Source organism: Strongylocentrotus purpuratus, unplaced genomic scaffold, assembly GCF_000002235.5.
Source record: "Strongylocentrotus purpuratus isolate Spur 01 unplaced genomic scaffold, Spur_5.0 spur5_scaffold_5, whole genome shotgun sequence".
In the NCBI taxonomy this organism is placed as follows: domain Eukaryota; kingdom Metazoa; phylum Echinodermata; class Echinoidea; order Camarodonta; family Strongylocentrotidae; genus Strongylocentrotus; species Strongylocentrotus purpuratus.
The window spans coordinates 36,281,191-36,307,736 of NW_022145611.1; the positions used below are offsets into that span (position 1 = coordinate 36,281,191).

At 36.6% G+C, this 26,546-nt stretch overlaps 3 protein-coding genes and 1 long non-coding RNA gene across 4 annotated transcripts; 1 reads left to right on the top strand and 3 right to left on the bottom strand.

The window, feature by feature from the left end:
• Positions 1 to 1,472: 1,472 nt before the first annotated feature.
• LOC754063 (microsomal glutathione S-transferase 1) lies at positions 1,473 to 5,052 on the bottom strand. The gene is made up of 3 exons (XM_001178007.4): positions 4,671 to 5,052; positions 2,323 to 2,411; positions 1,473 to 2,057 (listed from the first exon to the last, which is right to left on the bottom strand). The coding sequence occupies exons 1-3, from the start codon at positions 4,779 to 4,781 to the stop codon at positions 1,808 to 1,810; spliced, it is 450 nt and encodes a 149-aa protein (XP_001178007.1). The 5' UTR covers positions 4,782 to 5,052; the 3' UTR covers positions 1,473 to 1,807.
• Positions 1,738 to 21,432, top strand: LOC115929648. Its single transcript, XR_004066629.1, has 2 exons — positions 1,738 to 1,820; positions 21,311 to 21,432. It is a non-coding gene; the product is annotated as an uncharacterized LOC115929648 (long non-coding RNA).
• LOC589095 (microsomal glutathione S-transferase 1) lies at positions 9,995 to 12,685 on the bottom strand. The gene is made up of 3 exons (XM_788749.4): positions 12,307 to 12,685; positions 10,699 to 10,787; positions 9,995 to 10,427 (listed from the first exon to the last, which is right to left on the bottom strand). Exons 1-3 carry the CDS (start codon positions 12,415 to 12,417, stop codon positions 10,178 to 10,180), a joined length of 450 nt encoding a protein of 149 aa, XP_793842.2. The 5' UTR covers positions 12,418 to 12,685; the 3' UTR covers positions 9,995 to 10,177.
• Positions 21,122 to 26,186, bottom strand: LOC579110 (microsomal glutathione S-transferase 1). The gene is made up of 3 exons (XM_779244.4): positions 25,917 to 26,186; positions 22,154 to 22,242; positions 21,122 to 21,547 (listed from the first exon to the last, which is right to left on the bottom strand). Exons 1-3 carry the CDS (start codon positions 26,025 to 26,027, stop codon positions 21,298 to 21,300), a joined length of 450 nt encoding a protein of 149 aa, XP_784337.2. The 5' UTR covers positions 26,028 to 26,186; the 3' UTR covers positions 21,122 to 21,297.
• Positions 26,187 to 26,546: the final 360 nt, after the last annotated feature.

Consider the following 26,546-nt stretch of genomic DNA (forward strand, 5'->3'; position numbering starts at 1 on the left):
TCCAGTTATCCATTTACTATACACCTGGATGGAGAGTGGTAAATGTGTACATCAATGGCTTACCAAAGGGCATTATCACCATCATCATTATTATTATTATTAGGCCTATTGGGTTTTTTTTTGGTTTTTTTTCCTTTTTGTTGAAAATCATTATCATTAACATCACTATTTTCATTATTGTTATCATTTCATTCCTGTATTATTGATGGTGTTTCGAAATGCATTTTAGTCCAATTGTGGAATAATCGGTACAACTCATAATGAGAATATTTCTCTCTCTTTTTTTTCTTCTTCTCTCTCTCTCTCTCTCTCTCTCTCTCTCTCTTCTCTATCCAAGTTTCAAGTTTTAAGTTTCAAGTTTTATTTATCTTTTTTCTTTCTTTCTATCCTTCTCTCTTCTCTCTCTCCTTCATTCTCTCTACTCTCATCTCTCTCTCTCTCTCTCTCTCTCTCTCTCTTTTCCCTGCCACTTTTATCCTTTCCCATTTACCACTTTATTACATAAATTATAGAATGACACTAACTTTTAAATATTTCCTAATTTTAGTACTTGCTCAATTTAATCTAATAATGAGGACATTGTTCTATATCAATTTTATTATTATTCTACATATTAGATCTAAATTACTCACACGGTCCTTTTGAAAAACAGTCGTTCAGGCTGAATGTTAATCTCATCGTATACAATAAATGAATGTGATTCCATCTCCTTGAAAATCACGTACAAAACAAATAATTATTGAGCAATACAATCATGATTCAGCAAGACATTGAAGATCAGCATTATGATGACGTTCTTCCATCAACAGCACGCAAGACCTGTTGAATGCAAAACCCAAAATACGCATGTGCGTCAATTATTATCGAACTTAGTTTCTATAGTTACATAGAAGTCTATGAGTTTTGTAGGACTCGAGGAAAGAAAACATTTTACAAACAATACAGGTTTGATAATATAATCAATTTTTTTTTTTTTAATTCCTTGGTTTAATTGGAATTTTATTCCAATTGAACCAATAAAATTCGGCCCTTCATGAATGATGGAATAACATTTCTTAGCAAAGCCCCCCCCCCCCGAAACTTAATTTCTTGGATTTCGTTTTTTTTTTCTTCACATTTGTAATTCAGGTCGTTGTCCATTCGCCCCCGCCCCTCCCTCTTTCCCGATCGGTCAATGTAGGCCCACAAATTTCAAGTAAATTCAACTTAAATGCGTGAAGCATGCCTAAATATTACGACCATAAGGACCCACCCAAAACTAACCCGCTTTTCCTTTATCAATTTATCAAGAAACACTGCTGAACGATGCACACTTAGCCTAAGTGTGCATCGTTCAGCAGTGTTTCTTGATAAATTGATAAAGGAAAAGCGGGTTAGTTTTAATTATATTCCACCCTAATAGGGTGGAATATAATCTCGCTTGGATGAAGCCATTCAGGTAGACAATTAAAAGGCGAAAGGAATCTAGTGTGTTCAGGCCATGGCTGTTCGTTTTTTATTTTTTACTTTCCGTCAAATCTTGACATGGGAAAAATCTAACGTTCTCAAACAAATTACAAAGGGTGGTTTTCTTTTCTTGCTTTCAGTCACCATTCCTAAGATCTGAACCTTTTTCACCACTTTAACAAAAGAACTGCTAGACTGTAATAACAATTATTGATAAGTTCTGAAGCCATTATTTTCTAATTTTCTTTGCATTTTCTTTGTTTGTACTCAATTTTATTCGTGTCATACTGAGTTTCCTTTTTCTTTAATATCTTAAAAAGGCGCTTTATAAAAGAAAGGTATAAGTTCATTCTGTTCCATCTTAAAGAAACCAGGTGTTCATCAGAAGTCGGATGGCCATGGACAGGTTGGTGCCAATTCCAACAAAGTAACAAAGAGCCCTGGACGGTTGGGGCAGGGGTATCAGGTATGCTATGCTGTGTAAGAATCTGGAAGCGACAAAGATACGATAATGCCAGAGGATCGTGCTGAGAGGAGAGCCAGAGAAGACGGCGAAGAGTCCCCCGATGATGAAGAAGGGTACGATATTCTCAAGGTCATTCAGGCTGCATCTGAAGAATTGAAGATGGAGAAAAGAGGTTAGAAAGAAATGTCGTCATTAACTTATAGGATAAAGTCAATGACCAAATGAACATCAATAATGAACCTGTTTTCAGATACCTGTATCGGGTAATTATCAGGCCTGAGATAAGTCCCAATTTAAGACGTACATATTCAAATCTTCTTTGATCAATATACACGTCTATATAAAAACACAAATACTTGTGTAATATGTCTCCTCATAAGGAGTCAATGGCTTCACAAATCTTTCTTTACCTTCGTATACGCTCTATCATGGGGTGATTGAAAACTGGTCGTCGATCTTTCAAACCAGTGAGAACGAAATCCTCCTCGTTCGCATATGCCTAAAATGTGAATGCAAAGAACATAAATATTATGACTATAAATTATGGGTAAATCATGCATTATATAAAGCTAAGAAATCTGAAAAAATCGATGAAAAATCGATTCAGAAATTGAGAATTGAGGAAATGGCATGTTTTAGGATGATAACAACTGTTTAAAGGTAATACAAAGTTTTGGGAAATTTTGAAAATTGGGTGGATAGTGAATCTTTACAAGTTTGATATATTTGGATGCCCCTGTGGATGTATTATAAGCACTAAAAAAATTAGCCCCTAAAACACTTCTGTTTTCGAGAAAAATTGAATATACAAATTTACCGGTGCTCCCGGTAAATTTTGATAAATTTCAAATGGCGCCTATGGCCGTACAATGGTAGCTGCAACCATGAAAATCTCAGAATATGTAGTTGGGATATACAATTTCCAAACGGAAATAGCTAATCGGTCGATTTTAATCAAGAAACATTGTTTCATAGCTAAATTAATATCTTGACCCTGAGAGGGAGCTATACAACATAAAGAGTTTATTATTTATAATTTCATAACTTTAGACTCGATTTTAACCGCGACAACGATTAATGTATATTGTAGGAACGCATATGCTTCCAATATGTTAATTTGAACCAAATTCATGACCCCATACCAAAACTTTGTAATACCTTTAAGAGACACTTTACGAATAATCAATCTTGCAAAATGCCGTTCTCATTACACTTCATAATCACGTTGTTTGCAAATGGAATAATGAGAGAAAACATAATATATCACACTAATACATCAGTAAAAGCTTCAATATTTGTATTTAGCTAGCCTAAGAACTCGAGGAAATATGAAATCAACCTCAGTCTCAAATTATGACTCAGAATGTGACTGCTTATTAAAAATTTAAACTAATTTCGATTCTATTTCCTTGATTAAAAAATAACTAGTTTTACTGCAAGTTGCATTTCTTGTCATCAAAATGGGAACTCAATGGCTTCGGTAACAAGCCTATAGATTTTAACAAAATAGAGTCTAGTCAACTCAATAATATGAGCAAGGTTGCTGAATATACCATATTACAATTCTACCGATCGAGAGGGCATACATTTATTATCTGGACGGAACATTGATTCACCACCGGCAGAACAAGGAAATGTTACAGCAGGCCCCTGGGAACGATTTTTTCACCGGGGGTGCTCAGGGTCCTGGGAACAATTTTTTCACCGAAGCCGCTGAGATATATATATTGCGAAATTTTCGCAACGACTCAGCCAGCCGTTGAATAAGCGGGGGGGGGGGGGGGGGGGGGGGGGGGGGTAGGAGGTCATTTTTTTTTCTCGCAAAATATCTCCATAATTTGAAAATTTGGTCGATCGGGGTGGGGTAAGGTCTGTCATTTTTGGTCACCAATTACCACAATTTCTTTATTTTTAAATAAAAAAAATTAAAAAAAAAGCTTCGAGGGGTAATTGTATATGATTTTGGGAAAGAAACGTTATAATTTCGTATATATACAGTTAATATATCATACCGAAAAAATTTGCAGGGGGTGCTGCAGCACCCCCAACACCCCCGCTTCCCAGGGCCATGTGTTACAGAGATTCCCAGCAGCATGAGTACAATGATTATACAAATGATCACATAGATTACCAGTTAATAAAGGCAGATTTTATGCCAATGTAGTACAAGATTTGCAGTGCCCACTTTGTCCATTAATAGATATTGGTGATGAATTTCTTTTTGTATGTACATTCTTTCAAAATGAGAGAAACTATACTTGTGTGGTAGTAGCCTAACATCAAGTGCGTTAAGGTTAAGGTTTTTAATACAGCTAAAGAAATTAGCCAAATTTGTTAGAATAATCATTTCACATTTTCTAAAGATCGGGTTTAAGGATGAATGGTAATACTGTAAATGATATAGTTCACAAGTAAGCAATGTTATTATGAATACTCGTAGCAGTATAGGACTCATCCGTGCAGGAGGGTGAATTGCCAAGTTCGCCTTAATTGATTTGTAAATAAGTTTATTTGTTCATATTATTACATGTTTATCATTGTTCATAATACCACATGTTTATTATTGTTCATAATTATTATCGCATGTTTATTTTTGTTCATATTATCATATGTTTATCATTGTTATACTATCCCTGTTATATTGATACTATGTATATTTTTGTACTCTCATAACTGATTATGCGCCAAGAGGGGGTCGATAGAGAGTCAATACAATCTTACAAAAATGCACGCTCTGACTTTGAAAAATTGACATTACCGAGTCTCTTGTCCGATAGAATCCAGTCAGTGGTCCAAGCATCATCATCTTGACGGTAACCAGCCCTGCATAGGTGGCAAAGTATTTCAGTGCTTCTTCGGAGTTCGACATCGTTTATCGTTGAGAGTTACAACCACCGACCCTGTGTGAATATATGACTTGTATAGGATGTGAATGTATGACTTGTATAGGATAGTACGAGAGCACTGGAGCTCAATACCAGAAATGAGACTAGCCAACGGGAACGTGAACGGGGTCAGTATACGGGTCAGGATACTATACTATTGCTTGTAACGGTGATCAACACAATACTCTCTGCAGAAATGAACTTTGATCAGTACGCCCTAAATCCTGTTAGTCGGGATTTTTAGGTTGAGTGGACGAGAACACGACGAACGCCGACTGATCATGCGTGTCAACGTACTCAGCTGCCCATGTTGACTACAATTAGAAATCTTTTAGATTGCACTCGATGATATACATGCATGCAGGAAGTAACACTATGAATATGATGGACAAAGACAGAGGACAAAATATACAGTTCCTCATTCTACCCTCAACAATTGCTGTGGTAGACAAAAGAACATCCCTTCACTGCTATTATGTAAAAATGTGTAGATCAGGTGAATAGGCATGTGACACCTGTTCTACACATGTTTACATAATAGCAGGGAAGGGATGTTCCTTTGTCTACCTGAGGAACTGTATATTTTATGCGCACGCGGCATATACTAGTACCGTACTAGATTTAGGAAAATCAAGGTTGACGCATTCTCGATCGCCGACTGAGACGACGTGACGCATGCGCAGTGCCTTAAAATGACGTCAAACGTTGCAGTCAAAGCTGTCGACGTGCAAATCTAAAAGTCCCTATTGTCTCGTTTTCAAAAGTGGATTTGAATGCTAACCCTCAGTGACTCTTTTCTATTTGACTAGCACATTTCTTTTGAAATTAATGACACAAAGCTCAGTTCGCACTACAGCCTTTTGACAAGGCCTCGTGACTCGGGCTAATTTCCACGCCAATCAGCGGCTGAGATGAGTCTAGCCCGGGCTGGCGACGAAGAGGAGATCTAGGGTGCGTTCAATCGAATTTTCGAAGCTAGAATCACAAACATGAATCACAAATCAAAACGCCGTTACAAAAAACAAGGTCATTGCGGTTAGCGTTCAAGCGATTTTTCATCAACACTGATTCTAGCTCATTTCGAGCCCAGCCACTGCGCATCACCCTCGCAGTTTGACCCAGGAAGTATAGGTCAACTTCGGCGCGCGCTTTTTGGAATTGTTTACGGCCGACTGTCGACTGCTGTTTTGAGCATAGATCGCAATAATAAAACAAAGAATGAGAAGGTGATGGAAGGAAGAAACAAAAAATAATATAAGGAAAGACAAAAAGAGAAAGTGATAGAGTTATTAAAACAAAGAATAACGTAAGAGAAGGTGATATAAGGAAGAAACAAAGAATGACATAAGAAAAGGCAGAAAGAGAAAGTGATAGAATGCTTAAAACAAGGAATTACATAAGAAAAGGTAATAGAAGTAAATAACAAAGAATAACATAAGAATAGAAGGAAGAAACAAAGAATAACAAAAGAGAAAGTGATAGAATAATTATAAAAACAAAGAATAACATGATGAAAGACAAAAAGAGAATGTAATGCAAGGAAGAAACAAAGAATAACATAAGGAAAGACAGAAAGAGAAAGTGATAGAATGATTAAAACAAAGAATAACATAAGAGAAAGGGATAGAATGATAAAAACAAAGAATAACATAAGAGAAGGTGATAGAAGGAAAAACAAAGAATAACATAAGAATAAAAGGAAGAAACAAAGAATAACATAAGGAAAGACAGAAAGAGAAAGTGATAGAATGATTAAAACAAAGAAGAACATACGAGAATGTGAGTGAAGGGAAAAAACAAAGATTAACGTAAGAATCGAAGGAAGAAACAAAGAATAACAAAAGAGAAAGTGATAGAATTATAAAAACAAAGAATAACATAAGACAAGGTGATAGAAGGATAACATAAGGAAAGACAGAAAGAGAAAGTGATAGAATGATTAAAACAAAGAAGAACATACGAGAATGTGAGTGAAGGGAAAAAACAAAGATTAACATAAGAATAAAAGGAAGAAACAAAGAATGACATAAGGAAAGACAGAAAGAGAAAGTGATAGAATGAAAAACAAAGAATAACATCAGAATAAAAGGAAGAAACAAAGAATAACATAAGGAAAGACAGAAAGAGAAAGTGATAGAATGATTAAAACAAAGAAGAACATAAGAGAATGTGAGTGAAGGGAAAAAACAAAGATTAACATAAGAATAGAAGGAAGAAACAAAGAATAACAAAAGAGAAAGTGATAGAATTATAAAAACAAAGAATAACATAAGAATAAAAGGAAGAAACAAAGAATGACATAAGGAAAGACAGAAAGAGAAAGTGATAGAATGATTAAAACAAAGAAGAACATAAGAAAAGCTGATAGAAGGAAAAGAACAAAGATTAACATAAGAATAGAAAGAAGAAACAGAGAATAACAGAAGAGAAAGTGATAGAATTATAAAAATAAAGAATAACATAAGGGAAGGTGATAGAGGGAAAAAAACAAAGATTAACATAAGAATAGAAAGAAGAAACAGAGAATAACAGAAGAGAAAGTGATAGAATTATAAAAATAAAGAATAACATAAGGGAAGGTGATAGAAGGAAAAAAACAAAGAATAACATAAGAATAGAAGGAAGAAACAAAGAATAGCATAAGGAAAGACAGAAAGAGAAAAAGAGGAAAACAGGGTATAACATAACGGAACAGGCCACGATAAAGAGCATGGTATAGTAAACGCAAATTGCATGAAAAGCAGGCGCGCGGTTTTTGTCCAAACCGGAACAGGCTCCGTCATACAATCATGATTGAAAACTCCGTCCGTTCAATCGAATTTTAGCGACCGTGATTCTGCAGAATCATGATACAAAACGCATCTTTTTCAGCGTTTCATGTTTGTGTTTTCAAACACGTTTATTTTTACGACCGACGAAAAAATCGCTTGAACGCATTGCGTTTTAAACTAAACGTCTTTAGAAACCGTGATTCTAGGGTGAAAAAGTGTCGATTAAACGCACCCCTAGAGACCCGGGGTGAACAACTGAATCCACAGATCCCTCAGGGAGGTGAGACTATAAACCCTGGATCCCTGAAGTAAAATGTAAACTTGAAGTCAAACCCTGCATGCTCCGGAATGGCGACATCGAAACACGGCGTGATGTGAATTAATATGGATCCGCCACTCTACAGCTTATAAGCCCTAACTTACATATTGATAAATAGCCCTAAGAACAAATCTTTTTTATATTCGCTTCACTTTCACTTAAAGAACACATTTTATGTGCATCAAAGCCAACAACAATAATCATGGTTTTAAACTGGCCGAACTGGACAAAAAATATTGCTTTCTTTTTGTATCGGGCTTTCCCTCCAAAACATTTAAATCAATTGCTGTAAAACTATGTTGATAGAGTTTCTCATCATATCCGACTTTATTTGATTTATGGGGTCAGTGAATATAGTAGGCCTATTCTATTTGCTTGTCTCTCTCTGGCTCTCCCCTAACTCTTTCTCCTTTTGACCCCTTTCCTCTCCGTCCCTCCGTCTCGCTCTCTCTCTCTCTCTCTCTCTCTCTTTCTCTCTCCTCTTTTCTCTGTTTTTCTCTCTCATCTTCTCTCTCTCTTTCTCTTTCTCTCTCGCTGTCATTATCCCTCCTCTCTTCTCCTCTCCTCTCTCTCTCCTTCATTCTCTCTATTCTCTCCTCTCTCTCTCTCTCTCTCTCCCTCTCTCTCTCCCTCTCTCTCCCTCCTGCCACGTTTTATCCTCTTACTCCGTATTTACCACTCTATTACAATAACTTTTAAAATACTTGCTCATTTTAGTACTTTCTCAATTTAATCTAGAACGAGTACATTGTTCAAAATACGAATGTGCATCAATTATTATTGAACTTAGTTTCTATAGTTACATAGAATTCTATGAGTTTTGTAGGACTCGAGGAAAGAAAACAATTTACAAACAATACAGGTTTAATAGTATCCTAATTATTAAAAAAAAAATCCTTGGTTTAATTGGAATTTTATTCCAACTGTACCAATAACATTCGGCTCTTCATTCATGTTAGAATAACATTTCTTAGCAAAGTGGAGGGGGTGGTTCCCGACCCCCCGGAACATAATTTCTAGGTATTCCTTTTTCTTTCTTTCACATTTTTAATTCAGATTGTTGTCCATTCGCACCCCCCCCCCTCTTTCCCGACCGGTCAATGTAGGCCTTACAAGTAAAATCAACTTTAATGCGTGAAGCGTATCTAAATATTACGACCACAATGCATCATTGGAACCCATCTGAAAATATCCTGAATCTTTACCATCTTTATCATGTGACACATCGATGTGAATGGATCTAACTAACTTGCCTTCCCGTTAGTAAGAAACACTGCTGAACGAACTAGGAGCTGCAATGTGTCTTTAATTTGATCAATCATAATCTCACTTGGATGAAACCATTCAGGTAGACAATTCAAAAGGGAAAGGAATCCAATGCGTTCAGGGCTGAAGGCCGTGGCTGTTTGTTTTTATTTTTTCCCTCGAATCTTGACAGAGCAAAAATCAAACCTTTCTCAAACAAAATTGATTACAAAGGGTGATTTTCTTTTCCTGCCATGATTATTATCGTATGGCTTTTTCAGTCACCATTCCTAATAACTGAAACTTCTTTACCCCTTGAACTTAAGAACTGCCAAACATTTATAAGATTATTTTAATAAGTTCTGAATAATAATTTTCTATTTGTCTTCGCATTGTTTTTCGTTGTACTCAATATTATTCATGCCGTGTGTGTAATTGGGTTTTTACAGACGTGTATCAATCCGACATGATTATTTACGTCTGGGGACCGACTTTTAACGTCACCATCCGGCATCCGAAAGACGTGACTCAGTTTCGAACCTGCGTCCTCGGCTGAATCAGTTTGTAACTTCCATTGTTAGCTGGATTACAGGCACACGCCACAACGCCTAGTTATATTATTCATGCCATACTGCGTTTCCTTAATGCGTTTTTTTTATATCTTAAAAGATGCTTTATAAAATAAAGGTAGTATTACGTTTTATAAGATGATGACGTGGACGTAATCAAATGATTGGTTGAAAGCGTACACGTGACATTTATTTTGCCTCATTTTGCGTAATTTGGATAATGACCGGATGACCGGTCATTATCAAAATCATGTTATAAAACTTAATTTTATAAAACAAATAAATCATAATCTTATAAGCAATACACATCATTTTTGTTTGGGCATTAGGAAAATTACCCACACTTGGTACCATGAAAACAATCCAAACGCCCTCGGCTATCGCCTTGGGCGTGTTAGACTTTTTAAAAGGCACCTCGTGTGGGTAATTCTTACAAATGCCCTCACTGTTGTGTATTATTTGTATACTGTTCCATCTTAAAGAAGCCAGGCGTTCATCAGAAGTCGGATGGCCATGGACAGGTTGGTGCCAATTCCAACAAAGTAACACAGAGCCCTGGACGGCTGGGGCAGGGGTATCAGATATGATATGCTGTGTAAGAACCTGGAAGCGACAAAGATACGGTAATGCCAGAGGATCGTGCTGAGAGAAGAGCCAGAGTAGACGGCGAAGAGTCCCCCGATGATGACGAAGGGTACGATATTCTCAAGGTCATTCAGACTGCATCTGAAGAATTGAAGATGGAGGAAAGAGGTTAGAAAGAAATGTCGTCATTAACTTAAAGGATAAAGTCAATGACAAAATGAGCATCAATAATGAACCTGTTATAAGATAGCTGTATCGGCCTTAGGTAATTGTCAGGCCTGAGATAAGTTCCAAGACGTGCATATTCAAATCTTATCTGATCAATATACACGTCTATATAAAAACACAAATAATTGTGATTATGTAATAATCTCCTCAAAAGGAGTCAGTGACTTCACAAATCTTTCTTTACCTTCGTATACGCTCTATCATGGGGTGATCGAAAACTGGACGTCGACCTTTCAAACCGGTGAGAACGAAATCCTCCTCGTTCGCAAAAGCCTAAAAGGTGAGTGCAAAAAACAAGACTAAAATATGCATTATGTAAAGCTAAGAAATGTGAAAGATCTATTCAGAAATTGACAATTGAGGAAATGGCATGTTTAAAGGATGATAACAACAGTACTGTTTAAGAGGCATTTTACGATTAGTCAATCTTGCAAAATGCTGTTAAAGATTTTTTTCTCATTACGCTTTATAGAACGTTGTTTGCAAATGGAATAATGAGAGAAAACATAATATACCATTATTATCGGTAAAAGTTTCAATTTTTTTGTATTTAGCTAGCCTAAGAACTCAAGGAAATACAAAATCAACCTCAGTCTCAAATTATAACTCGGATCATGTGACTGCTTATTAAAAGTCAAATTAATTTCGATTCAATTTGCTTAATACAAAAATAACCAGTTTTACCAAGTGGCATTTCTTGACACCAACATGGGAACTCAGTGGGTTCTGTAATAAACCTTATAGATTTTAACAAAATGGAGTCTAGTCGACTCAATTCTATGAGCAAGGTTGCTAAATATACCATATTACAATTCTACCGATCGAGAGGGCATATTTGTTATCTGGAAAAAACATTTATTCACCACCGGCAGAACCAGAAGATATGTTACAGAGATTCCTAATTGCATGAGTACAATGATTATACGAATGATCACATAGATTACCAGTTAATAAAGGCAGATTCGATGCAAATGTAGTACAAGATTTGCAGTGCCCACTTTGTCCATCAATATATATTGGTGATGAATTTCATTATATTTGTGTATGTCCATTCTTTCAAAATGAGAAAAACTACTTGTGTGGTAGTAACTAGCCTAAGACCAAATGCGTTTCACATGGATAAGGTTTTTAATACAGCTCATGCTTGCCAGCTGAGTGAAGAAATTAGCCAAATTTGTTAGAATAATTATTTTACATTTTTCTAAAAAACCGAGGGTAGATGGTAATACTGTAAATGATATCTCACAGAGTAAGCAATGTTGTTAGGCACACTCGTAGCGGTAGGAGGGTGAATTGCCCAGTTCGCCTTGATTTGTAAATAATTATTTGTTCATACACTCTAAAAACTGAAATGTTAAATGTCAATTTCAAAGGGCCGAGGAGTGACCACTCTTTCAAAATGTCAGATTGTTTCTTTTAACCTGCTAGATTCAACATTTATAGTGTTGGATCCATCATATTCAAAGTGTTAATCTACCATTTTGAAAAAATGGTCACTCCTCGGGCCCTTTTAAATGGTGATTTAACAACATTTCAGTTTTTAGAGTGTATTATCACATGTTTATCATTGATCATATTATCACATGTTTATCTTCGTTCATAAATTATTATCATATGTTTATCATTGTTGATATTATCACATGGTGTTTATCATTGTTATACTATTGTAATATTGATATTATGTAAATATTCTTGTACTATATTACGCGTCAAGAGGGGGTCGATAGATATAATCTTACAAAAAAATGTACGCCGTTGCATTGCTTATCTGACTTTGAAAAATTGATATTACCGAGTCTCTCATCCGATAAAATGCAGTCAGTGGTCCAAGCATCACCATCTTGACGGAGACCATCCCTGCGTAGGTGGCAAAGTATTTGAGTGCTTCTTCGGAGTTCGACATCGTTATCGTTGAGAGTTACAACCCGACCCTGTCTGAAATTGAACTATATACCGCGCAATAGCTATCATGTAGTACGACGTATACAGCACTGGAGCTCATTAGGAAGGAGACAACCAACGGGAGAGTCAATGGGGTCAGGAGCCGTGCCCGGATCCGTGTCAGAATACTAATGCCTGTATATTATTACAATGCTCCCTGCAGAAATGAACTTTGATCATTACTCCCTAACATGTAATTGTCTCGTTTTATCAAAAGTAGATTGAAATGCCAACCCTCAGTGACTCTTTTCTTCTTGACTGGCACATTTCTTTTGAAATCTAGCCGGCAACGAAGAGAGATCTAGAGACCCGGGGTGAACAACTGATTCCACAGATCCCTGAACTTATTAACATGTAAAACTTGAGGCGTGATGTGAATCAAATTAATATGGATCCGACACTCTACAACATATCAGAAGTAAGCATAGAAAACGCAAAAAGGAATATTATGCATCCGTGTCCAAAGCTTAAAGAAAAGCAACCCTTCAGCTTGGTTTCGACAAATCCGAGTGATCACTGGTAACGCAAAGGACACGAGCCCCATCTACGTTCCTGGCATACCATCAAACGATGAATTTGCAATAGCTTCTGCCATCAACAATTTTTTTTTGCTTCCGTTGCATCTGATACCCACCAATTAAGCCCAACTGATCTTCCATCATACTTACCTTCTAGGAGTCCATGTCCGACTGTTTCATCTTGGGAGGTTTACAAAGAACTGTCAAGAGTGCAACGGGCATCGGCTGGCGGTCCAGATAATATATCAGCTAGGATCATCAGGGAATGTTGTGTAGAACTTGCGACCCCACTTGCAGACATTAATGCCTCTTTCAGCCAAAGCAAGGTTCCAAAGGACTGGAAACGAGCCATCGTTATTCCAATCCCGAAGACTACCCCCCTCCCTACGATTGACAAACTTCGCCCGATTTCTCTTACTAGCCATCTCGCCAAAATTGCTGAAGGTTTCATGGCAAAGTGGATTCTACAAGATATAAGACCCAAAATAGACCCTAATCAATTTGGTAATATAAAGTTCCTCTCAACAAACCATTACTTGATAAACATGCTACATCTCTTATTCCAAAATGCGGATAAACTCAAAGCTACATCTTTGGTAATTGTTACTGATTTTTACCAAAGCCTTTGATAGGGTTGACCACACGATAGCCATTAGAAAGCTTATCGACCTTTGAACCAGGTCTGCCATTATTCCATGGATTGCTGAATTATGTTCCCGTCAGCAGTGTGTACGATACCATTCAACGTGTTCTGATTGGGTGTCATAACATGCAGGTGTTCCGCAGGGAACGAAATTAGGTCCAATAATATTTCTAGCAATGGGTGATGATGTTAATCCATCTTTCCAGAACTCAACTATACCTTTAAATATGTGGATGACTTGTCAATTGTTGAATGTAGGAACTGTAACCAACCATCTGAATTACAAAAGTCTATGGACTATTTTCTAACCTTGTGTGATCATAATCATATGAAGATGACCCCCCCCCCCAAAAAAAAAAATAAAATAAATAAATAAATAAAAAAATAAATAAATAAATAAATAAATAAAATAAATAAATAAATAAAAAATACCGGAAATCATGAACTGGCTACTGTTAAAGCCACCAAAATATTAGGAGTCATAATTCAGAATGACTTAAAATGGGATAAAAACATAAATAATATCATAAAGAGAGCAAGCAGTAAAATTCATATGCTTAGACTATTGAAACGTCATGGTCTACCCTAAATATGATGACTTGTTGACCATATACATGTGCTACTTAAGGCCTATCATTGAATATGCAGCCCCTGTAGGAATGGAGGCCTCACCAAAAACAAAATCATCAGGTTAGAAATAGTCCAAAAGAGAGTTTTGAGAGTGTTTATCGGTGCACGTTACTCAACTTATGACACTGTCCTAGATGAATTGAAAATCGAATCTCTCTCTGATAGAAGAAAGAGTTTGTGCTTGTCGTTCTTCCAAGAGACCCTACTCTTCACTGATCAATTTAAACAGTATTTCCCTCCAGAAAATAATTGAAGAACACTAAGACATAAATCCCAAATCCCTGAAATTAGATGTAAAACTAAACGACTGCAAAATATAGTCCAATTCCGTATTACCTCATCCGTGCACTTAACCAAAGTAAACGATGAATGATCCTCCTTTTCTTGTACCCTTCAGCCTCGGCAATTTCATCACCTTTTTGTTTTGTTTTGCTTTTTGTTCTTCGACACCCCTATTTTTCTTCTTTTCGTTCCACTTCTATACTTCTTTTTCTTTTCCTTCCTTTTTTTCTTCTTTTATTTCTTCTTTTCCTTATTTCTAGACTTATTTTCTTCTTCTCCTTTTTTTCTTTCTTCTTTCCCTTCTCCCTCTTCTTCTTCCTTCATTCTTTGATTTGATTGCCTTGCCTTTGCCTGTGTATACACTCATACCAATTTTGTATTATATTTGTTTCATGATTTTTAAAGTATTTTTTACTCCATTTTTACCCTAGTTTTACTATATTGGATTGAACTTAATTGAATTTAACTGAATCTGTCATGTGACAATAGTTTATCATCCCTCTTCACCACCATCTCTTGTCTACTTTAGACATGGTTGTATATTTCCACTTTGTTTTGTTCTTTTCCTCTTTTAACTCTTTTATCTTTATCTTCTCTTTCTTCTACTTCTTTTTCCTCCTTTCTTTTCCTCCTTCCATTTCTTCTTCTTCTTTTTCTTTTTCTTCTTCATCATCATCGTCTTCTTCTTCTTTTCCCTTCATTTCCGTATTCTCCTATAGGAATTTTCCATTGTCGCTTTCTACTACTACTTCCTATACCTTTTCCCCTCTCAGCCTTTTAAAACTCTTCCCTTGTAAATCTCTCCCACTCTTAATTTCAGTAAGTTACAGTGTATTTGCAAATGTTATACTCCCACCTTTCAGTTTTACTCTCGATTTTTTTCCACCACATACACTTGCTCCGTTGTCCGCTTTTTGCTTACTTCAGTCCTTCTTCTTTCACATGATTTCAGTAAAACTATGTTACTTTATGCTATTTTATTCAGATTTCTTTCTAATGTATGTTTTCATTTGTTGCAATAAGCTATATTTCTCGTATTTATACTGATTTATTTTACAAATTCAAAATATCATGTTACGCTATGTTATATATTACATTATGTATTATCACTGGCGTACTGGTGGGGGTGCTTGGGGGGGGGGGGGGGCAGCCCCCCCAAATAAAATTGAACCACGACTTTTTTTCACAAGTGATGTATATGTTCGTGATATCACATGATTTTCAACAAAATGCTAGTTTTTCCATTAATTCTTGCACACTGACCCATTCCCCAAAAAAGCCAGGAAGAGCTTATGTTTTTATTGTCACTAAGGGCCTTATAGTGGCCACCAACAGTAACACTGGTAAAAAAATCCTTTCCAGAAGCTTTGTGCAAAGCACTGCCGGGAGATAACATGCTACCTACCACTCGGGCTGAGCGTGCACAGATTTGCGAACGAGCGTTCCATACTTACATCATGTAACACTGCACATAATGTGGGGGAAATTGAATTCAGACAAGATTAAGAGTACTAACGGTACAACGAATCGTCTTCCGCGTTTTGCACGGGAGGGGGGGGGGGGGAATTGAATTCAGACTAGGATTAAGAGTCGAGAACGGTTTTGATGAAACGCGAAAATGATTTCAGACAAGGATTAAGAGTAATAATTAAATAAAACGACAAAGCTTCCGCGCTTCGCGTGGGAGGGGGAAAACTGAATTCAGACAAATACACGATAAAATGAATCGTCTTCTTTCTCTATAAATTTAATGAAACGTGATAGCTTCCGCGCTTCGCGCAGGATGGGCAAAAATGAATTCAGACAAGGGTTAAGAGTAATAATTTATTGAAAGACAAAGTTTCCGCATTTCGCGCGGGAGGGGGACTGATTTCAGACAAGGATTAAGAGTCGAGACCGGTACAACGGATCGTCTTCTTGCTCTAATAATTAAATGAAACGTGAAAGCTTCAGCGCTTCGCGCGGGATGGACGAAAATGAATTCAGACAAGGATTAAGAGTAATAATTTATTGAAACGTCAAGGCTTATGCGCTTCGCGCGGGAGGGGGGGGGGAACTGAATTCAGACAAGGATTAAGAGTCGGGGTTGGAACCATGAATCGTCTTTCTCTAATTATTAAATGAAACGTCATAGCTTCCACGCTTTGCACAGGAGGGGCGAACCAAGAATTAAGAGTCAAGAACGGTACAACGGATCGTCTTCTATCTCTAATAATATAATGAAGTGTCAAAGCTTCCGCGCTTCGCGCGGGAGGGGGGGGGGGAACTGAAAAAATTAATTAGTTCCTGGCCCCGGGTTTATGGGGTTAAAATTGTAGGCATTTGGACATTGGCATTTTTATATTTGTTGGTAATTGGTGGCTCGTTTTGTCGGTAATCGGTGGCCTCTACACCCTTCCCCCCTCCCCCACTGAAAAAGATCTAGCCGCGCCCCCGATAACGACACAGTTTATACACTCGAGATAATTTTTGCAAGTACTACAGTCAAGTACCGGCATCAAAGCATAATCTATACAACGTCTCACGACGTGTCAGATCACTTTTCTCTAACTTCTAACGACTCCCCTCCCGCGCAAAGCGCGGAAGCTTTGCCGTTTCATTAAATTATTAAAGAAAGAAGACGATTCGTTGTACCGGTCTCTACTCTTAATCTTGTCTGAATTCAAGAAGGCCTCTTTTTTTCCAGGAAGTGCCGGTGGACATTAATGCGCCAAATGTGGTTCTCAAATTGCAAAAGATCCCTACTCTTGGAAGGGGTAGGAGAAAGCAATTTTACGTCATATTATATTACTCCAGGAAGCAGGGGCGTCGCCAAGGGGGGGGGGGGTGAGGGGTGCGACACCCCCCCCCCCCCCACCTGTCAGGATATTGTCGGTAAAATTGCGCTGCCGTCGGAAAAAAGAGAAAAGGGGGAGGGAAAAAAAGAGAGGGAAAAAAAAAGAGAGGGAAAAAAGAGAGGGAAAGGGGAAAGAAAAGAAGAAAAAAAAGGAAAAGAAAAGAAAGAAAGGAAAAGAAAGGAAAGAAAAGAGAAGAAAGAAAGAGAAAAAAGAAAAAGAGGGAGGAGAGGAAAGAAAGGAAAAGAAAGAAAAAAGAAGAAAAAAGAGTGAAAGGGAAACAAACGAAACGGGAGATGAAAGAGAGGAGAGAGAAGGGAGGTAAGAGTCTGAGAGAGGAGGAGTGGGAGTAAAAGAGAGAAGGGAGTTGTTGGGTGGAGTCGTCTCGTCGAGGGAGCAAGAAAGAAACGGGTAAATATGTTGCTGTGTTGGGTCAGCTGTGTCGGTATTCTTGATCGATCCTCGTGTACTATATCAATGCAGAAGTTTGAAGTCGGTGAGATGTATATTGTCGGTCGGCCGACAAGTTTTTTTCCCTACGAACTGTGTCTTCTTATCCGCTGTGACGACTTCGAGAGTGACTACAACTACAATACTTGTTTTTTCTCGAAGTTTCACTTTTCTATAATATCAGCTAAAGAAATCAGACGTTTAAAATTTTCGGGAAAACTAATTTCAAACAAGGTTTAAGAGTCAACAACGGTACGACGAACCGTCTTCCTTTCTATATATTGTGATGAAACGCCAAAAATTCCGTGCTTCGCGCGGAAGGGAAACTTCATTTAGTCGAGTCGAGAACGGTACAACGAATCGTCTTCTTTCTCTAATAATTTAAGGAAACGTCAAAGCTTCCGCGCTTCGCGCGAGAGGGAAAACTGAGTTCAGACAAAATTAATAGGGCTTATTTAGAGTCGAAAACGGTACAACGAATCGTGTTCTTTCTCTAATGATATGAGGAAACGTCAAAGCTTTCGCACTTTGCGCGAGAGGGGGGAAACTGAATATAGAAGAATAGGGCTTATTAAGAGTCGAAAACGGTACGACGAATCGTCTTCTTTCTCTAATAATTTTAATGAAACGTCAAAACTTCCGCGCTTCGCGCGGGAGGGGAAAGCTTCATTTAGATAAGGATTAAGAGTCGAGAACAGTACACCGAATCGTCTGCTTTTTCTCATAATTTAATGAAACGTGAAAGAGGGGGGTGGGGGATGGGAGGGGGTGGGGAAACTTCATTCAGCCAAGGATTACTAGTCGAAAACGGTACAATTAATCGTCTTCTTTTCCTTATAATTAAAGGAAACGTCTAAGCTTCCGCGATTCGCGCAGGAGGCCCATCACCCACACCCCCTAATGAGCGCGCTTTTAAGTGATTCTCTTGCTCACTACCGCCCCTCCCTAAAATAAGATCCTAGCTCCGCGCCTGCATTAAAATATATAGCTATGATGCTGACTAAATAATACGTATATTTATGTCTTCGAGGAAAATGACCATTTCGCGCATATGCAAGTACTATAGATAGTCCATATGAATTTTTTTTTTAGCTTCGGCCCCGGGTTTATAGGGTTATTTGTAGACATTGAACATTTAATTTTGTCGGTAATTGGTTGCTAGTTTTGTCGGTAATCGGTGGCCTCTACACCCCCCCCCCCCCCCCCACTAAAAAAGGTCTAGCGACGCCTCTGCCAGGAAGTGCCTGAAAATACGTCTAATTTGGTTTTAAAATTGCAAACGCTTCTTACTCTGGGAGGGGGCCAGAACCCCCTCCCAGACCCACCCCCTGCTTGGTCACTCCACTCCCTCGCCGTTAAAGCCTCGTTCTGTCGCTTCATCGTTTTACATTTCAACCCTTGCCATTTTGTGCCCCCCCCCCCCGTAAGAAATTCCTGGATCCGCCACTGATGCCCATACCCCTTGAGCTTAGGGGCTCCGCCCCTTGACCCCCGCCGGGCTTTGCCACTAGACCCAATTTCGAGAAACGTTCAGCAGGGACTGCATGTTAGAGTGGGGGTGATTTGGATTTTTTTGTCAGCCCCCCCCCCCCCCAACGTTTTTGCTCATTACGCCACTGTGTATTATTAATTTTGTTTGTAAACTTTTGTAATTCGGCTAAACGCCGCGATGAAAGTTTTATTTTAAATAAACCATTTTGAATTGAATTGAATTGAATTGAAAGCCCTAACTTACATATTGATAAATAGTCTTGAGAATATATCTTTTTTATATTCGCTTCACTTTCACTTGAAGAACATATTTTATATGAATTAAAGTCAACAATAATAAAATAGTATAACTGGCCGAACTGGAAGAAAAAAATATTGCCTTTTTTTTTATCGGGTTTTCCCTCCAAAACATTTATCGAGTTTCGCATCATTTTTATATCCGACTTTATTTGAGTATGGGGTGAATAGCTAGTATTCTCTTTGCTTGTCTCTCTCCGGCTCTCCCTTAACTCTTTCTTCTTTCGACCCAAGTTCCCTCTCCCTCCCTCCCTCCCTCTCTCTTTCTTTCTCCTCTTTTCTTTGTCTTTCTCTCTCATCTTCTCTCTCTCTTTCTCTCTCTCTCTCTCTCTCTCTCTCTCTCTCTCTCTAGTATTGTCCCTCCTCTCTTCTCCTCTCCTATCTCTCCTTCATTCTCTCTATTCTCCTCTCTCTCTCTCTCTCCATCTCTCTCTCTGTCTCTCTCTCTCCCCTGTCAATTTGTTATCATCTCACTCCGTATTTACCAATCCATTACATTGATAGAATGACACTAACTTTTGAAATACTTGCTCATTTTAGTACTTGCTCAATTTAATCTAAAATGAGTACATTGTTCTCTATCAAATTAGATCTAAAAAAATGATTACTCACATGGCCTTTATGAAAAATAGTCATTCAGGCTGAATGTTAATCTCATCTTATGAAAAAAAAAGTGAATGCGATTCCATGTCACTAAAAATTACGTGCAAAACCATTATTGAGCAATACAACTATGAATCAGCTATACGTTGGAGCCCTAACGTACATTGATGATCAGCCTCAAATGACGTTCTTCCACCAACAGCACGCATCTCCTTTCCAATGCAAAAAACTCAAAACACGAATGTGCGTCAATCGAACTTAGTTTCTATATGAGTTTTGTAGTACTCGAGGAAAAAAAAAAAACTTTTCCCCGGAGCATATTTTTTCTGGGATTTCGTTTTTTGAAACATGTATTTCTGAACTAAAATTGTGGTTAAACATTAATAATTTAAAGCTGAATGATGCAAAGACCTAACCGTCTAAAAGTGATCAATCTAAAGTTCATGTTGATCAAATACAATTTGTATTTGATCAACAATTCGCTTATTCAAATATTTCCTCTTCTTTATCTTTGCAAAATTTGGGTTTCATCTTAGATAGCATGATGACAATGGATATTCAAGTGAAAAGAATTTTTCAAAGTGTGTTTTCCCAGATAAGAAATGTCTGGAGTATCAGGAAGGTTCTTTCAATGAGATAAGGCAGCTGATATTGTTGACGCATCAATAATATCATGATTAGATTGTGGAAATTCTTTGCTTTTGGTATAACTCAAACAGTATTTAAGGAAATTACAATTCTTCTGCACGTATTCTTTCAAGACGGGTAGAAAGTTTGCTCATACCCCTACACTTATTGCACAACACTGGCTTTCTGTAAAGCAGAGAATTGAATACAAAATTATTTTATTAACATGGAAGGCAATACTTGGATATGCCCTTCATTTTTGTCACCAGTTATCCACTTTCAGAACAGAAAAAGTATTTCAGATTGCTTACAATAATAGTCATTGCTTTTTTGTCTTTCCCAATTAGAATCATGAACTGATATTTCTGGTAGCTTTTCAAGTCTCATCAGTGCCTTTGATTAGGCAACTAGATATTGGCGCTTTATACATTCCTGGATTGGATTAGATTAGTGTATTCTCTTCCATCTTAAAGAAGCCAGGTGTTCATCAGAAGTCGGATGGCCATGGACAGGTTGGTGCCAAATCCAACCCCATAACAAAGAACCCTGGACGGCTGGGGCAGGGGTAACAGGTATGCTATGGAGTGTAAGAACCTTGAAGCAACAAAGATACGATAATGCCAAAGGATGGTGGTGAGAGAAGAGCCAGAGAAGACGGCGAAGAGTCCCCCGATGATGACGAAGGGTACGATATTCTCAAGGTCATTCATGCTGCATCTAAAGGATGGAAGATAGAGGAAAGAGGTTAGAAAGAGATGTCGTCACTAACTTTAGGATAAAGCAAATGATATAGTGAACATTAATATTGAACCAAATAATCAGATAGCTGTAGAAGTGAGAGAAGATATACCGAAGGAAAACAAAGAGAGGAAAGAGTATAATAAACAAATATAGTAGGGAGAATTGATTTTATAAAACTACTGATGAAATACAATGGAAAGATCCTCATGCACGTAGAGAGAAAAGTGTGATTCTTTTTATTTTTAGAGACAACTCAAAAGCCTTATATTATGACACTACTCTATTTTAACATTTGCCAGGAGACTATAATACATGAACGAAGTAAAGTTATGGTAAGAGAGGAAAAAACACCTTGGTTGTAGGGGAGATGGTTTGGTGATGATCCCTCAGTCTTCGCTTATACAAACTCACTCTCACGGACACCAGTTCGAAAGAAGTCGCGTCCTTTGGATGGTAAAGATATATCCAAGGACCTATACATATTCGAATCGGATCTGACCAATACAAGTCTATAAAAACACAATACGCATGTCATTTATGTCTCCTGAGACAAAGTCGGTGACTTTACAAACCTTTATTTACCTTCGCATACGCTCTATCTGGGGGTGATTGAAGACTGTTCGTCGATCTTTCTTATTAGAGAGAGCCAAATCCTCCTCGTTCGCAAATGCCTAAAGTGTGAGTGCGAAGAACATAAATATGACTTAGAGAGGGGTAAATCATGCATTATGTAAAGCTATGAAAGCTACGAATAATCAATAAAGAAATTAGCAATTTAGGAAATAGCATGTCTAAAGGATGACATAACTGTTTAAGAGACACTAAACGATAAAACACTCTAGCAAAATGCCGTTGAACTATTCTTTCCATTATGCCATTTAAAGGGCCACTCTAACCCAACTAACATAGCCTGTCAAAACATGAATACACCTCTACTTATTAATATTACAGCCTCTGATTTTTCAGAAAATCTCTTAATTGATTAAAAAATTACAATAAATATCCATTTTTCACAGATCTCACGCTTGCTGGGCTACGCCCCTCGAAAAAAGGTAATAGAGTGGTGAAGTGTGACGTCATTAAAAATCTATTTTGGGAATTTTTCAATTTTTTTTCGTAATTTTCCGAAAGATCATAAAAAATAATGTCCGAATGTCGAAAACCAATTGAATATGTTAAGTATTGGCTGAGATATGATCATCTGAATAAATAGATTTCCTATAGGAACTCAGTGTTATATTGCTCTGGTTCATAATATTACGAGCCAGAGCAATATAACACCCTATAGGACATCTATTTATTCATATATATATATATATATATGATTGCTGATCATTTGAAATTTAGAGTCCGTTACTATATCAAATTTGAACAGACAGAAGTATTATTTATTGAAATTGATAATTATATATTGAAAAAATTGTATTGTTGACCCCCTGACAGTAATTCAGATTTATTTTATAACAATTTTGAATCATGTCTTCATAAAATAGCAACAATTGTCTTTCTTTTACCCCCATAATTGTAGTAATTCTGACAGGTTTACTTATTTGATGCATGTATGGATTTTGTTCATACATTAGTAAGCCCAATAGAATTAATGTACACTCCTCAACGCTTATTGATAATATTTTTTCTAATGCATTTACTAAAAAAGTAACTGGAGGAAAATTATGCCAAGAACTTTGCCTAATTTTGTAATATGAACATGAAATGTCCCAATTGAAACCACTTAATAATATTATGTATCGTAGAGAAACCCCTCATAGTATTGAATTAAAGCAGAATTTAGCTGTGGAGGAATTTAAGTGATTTAAATACTGCTAATGAAAATTATTATGATAAAAACATTCCTTTAGCAAAGGTTAAACGTAAAAGTAATAAACCAAATAAACCTTGGATAACGAAAGGTATACTTAAATCAATACAAACTAGAAATCGCATGTATAAAATATATATTTACGTAACTCCAATGAACCAAATTTAACAACTTATAAAAAATACCGTAAAATTAACGAAATTAGAGGGCGAGTTGTAACATTTATCCTAAGTTATTATAGAAGTTATGGGGAAGAAATTTACCCTTTACCAAAAGTTGAGCTTTCCTTAAACATAAAAAATGTTTTTTTGTTTTTTTCTGTTTTTTTTTTCAGGTGGCTGTCCAGACAAACCCTCTAGGGTTTTTATACAGCAACCTAATTCCTATTTGTTTGTTTTTACTGTCAATATTGTACTATGTTAATCATATTTATGTAAAAGTAATATTTTGATGTCACCGTTTTTGTTTTTTTACTATGGAATTAAATAAATACTGAACTGAACTGAACTGAATAATTGAAGACTCTAGTAATTATGCTAATCATTTTATTCATTAATATTTGCCCCCAATTTGCAAGTGAAATTAACAAGTCCCATGCACAAACCCTAATAAAATTATTCACGTTACTAAAGCATTAAGCATGTCCAAAGCTCAAGGTTGTGATAGAATTAGTACATCACTTTAAAAACAAATAATACATGTTATTGCTAATCCGCTAACCCATATTATTAATCAGTCTTTATTGCAAGATGTTTTTCCAGATTTACTTAAGATAGCGAAGGTGAATCTTTAAAAAAGACAATTCGCACGAAATTAGTAATTACCGCCCAATTTCTTTACTTTCTAGTACTATATCTATAAAAAAAAAAGAAGAGAATTAACAGGTAACTCGATTTTTTAAATACTCACAAAATATCAAATCTAAATCAATATGGTTTTACAAAAAATCACTCTACTGACTTGGCCTTAGTACAAATTTATGATAAAATGACTAATGCCATAGCAAATAAAGAACACGAGATTGGTATTTTTGTATAGATCTTAGTAAAGTTTTTGATACGCTCTATCATTATATTTACTCTACAAACTTTTGTTTTTATAGTATTCGGGCCCAAGTCCTCTCATATTCTAAAAACAATATGTCTATGTTAACGGTTTTAATTCTGTTTACTTTCCGTTGATCGTGGTGTTCCCCAAGGCTCCATTTAGGTCTACTTTTATTCATTGTATACAGTAATGATTTGTATGACACATCTTCTTTATTGTCATTTATTCTTTTTGCAGATGACACAAATATTGTTCGCTCTCATAAGAAATTAGAATCATTAGGGAATGTTTTAAATTGTGAATTACGCAAAGTTTCAAACTGGTTTAAGTGTAACAAGCTGCCGTTAAAAATAAGAAGAAAAAAACATATTATGCACTTTAATACTATGTTTCTCCTTTATATAATTTCCGTATTAATATTGAAATTGATTATGCCAATCGAACAAAAGAAGACATCAAAGTTTTTGGGAGTATTTATTGATGAAAATTTAACATGGAATGATCACTTACATTATGTATCTAGTATGTGTATATCCAAAAGTGTTGGAATCATAAATAAGTTACAATTTCTTTTGCCCTATACTACGTTATTTTTACTACGTTATGTATAACACATTAGTACTTCCGTATTTAACGAATTGTAATATTGGTTGGGCAAAATGGTGTAACCAAACTTAGTTCGGTTCTTCCATTACAAAAAGGGCCCTTCGTATTTGTACTGGATCTCCTTTCAGCCCGTACAGACCCATTATTTTTAAAGTTAAAAACATTAAAATCATTGACTTACATACTCTCCAAGTTGAAATTGTTATGTTCAAATATATGAATAAGCAACTGCCACCTTCATTCGATAATTTTGTTGTTCATAATAATACAATAACTTCATTCTTATCCAACTCGTTTTTTGAGAATTTTCATTTAACTAACCCAAAATAATGATTACACACAAATCAATCAGAACCCCACCCACACTTGCACTGCAAACACACTGCAAACACTTGAACAATAATATTTCGCGCGTAAAATTATGTTACTTACTTATTAAGTCGCTAATTTTCACGAAGCCGCCATAGATTTCAAGCTTACCGCTCATGACGGCGGTCTCCTGCGTTTTTTTTGTACTTTATCCATTTCATTGAAAAATATTTGTGTTTGTATGCATCTTATTTAATGTACTGAACATTTTATAATATTATGTATAATTAAGAAATGATTGTTAATGTATGTATATGATTATGTATTATTTTGAAAACGCAGAAATACAAAAACAAACAAACGAACAGTATATATTACGATTCTACCAATCAAGAGAGCATACATTTTATATCTATCAACGGCATTGATTTAACACCAGTAAAACAAGAAAATGTTACGGAGATTCACAGTAGCATTAGTACAATGATTATAAAAAGAAAAGAAATGAGAACTATGCATGGGCGCCATGGCATTGCTTATCTGACTTTGAAAAAGTGATATTACCGAGTCTTTTAACCGATAGAATGCGGTCATTGGTCCAAACATCATCATCTTGACGGTAACCAGCCCTGCAGAGGTGGCAAAGTATTTCAGTGCTTCTTCCGAGTTCGACATCGTTATCGTTGAGAGTTACAACCCGACGTTGTCTGAATGTATTATAACCGAAATTGATCTGTATACCGCGCAATCATGGAGTACGGCAGCACTCGAGCTCTATATTACACCAGGGAGGAGCCAGCCAACGGGAGAGCGAATGGGGACAGGATATTAATGTTCGTATCGGTGATTAATTACAATGCTCTATGCAGAAATGAACTTTGATCAGACTACGCCCAAAGTCTGGTTTTCAGAAGTGGATTTAAATTCATAATTCGAGCAATGACGTTTTCATACAGCGTCGAATGCCAACCCCAATGCAGTGACTCTTTTCTTTCTGACGAGCACATTTTTAAATATTGACACAACATTCAGTTTGCAACACGGCTCTTTCCCTGTCACTCTAGTAATTCTTTGCATGATAAACTTACTACACTTGTACACTTCTAGACTGCAATGACTGCATTGTTAACAACTGCACCTCTTTCTGTGTCTGTTATAAGTTATATTTTATAAGTGCAGGGTAATTGTTTTAAA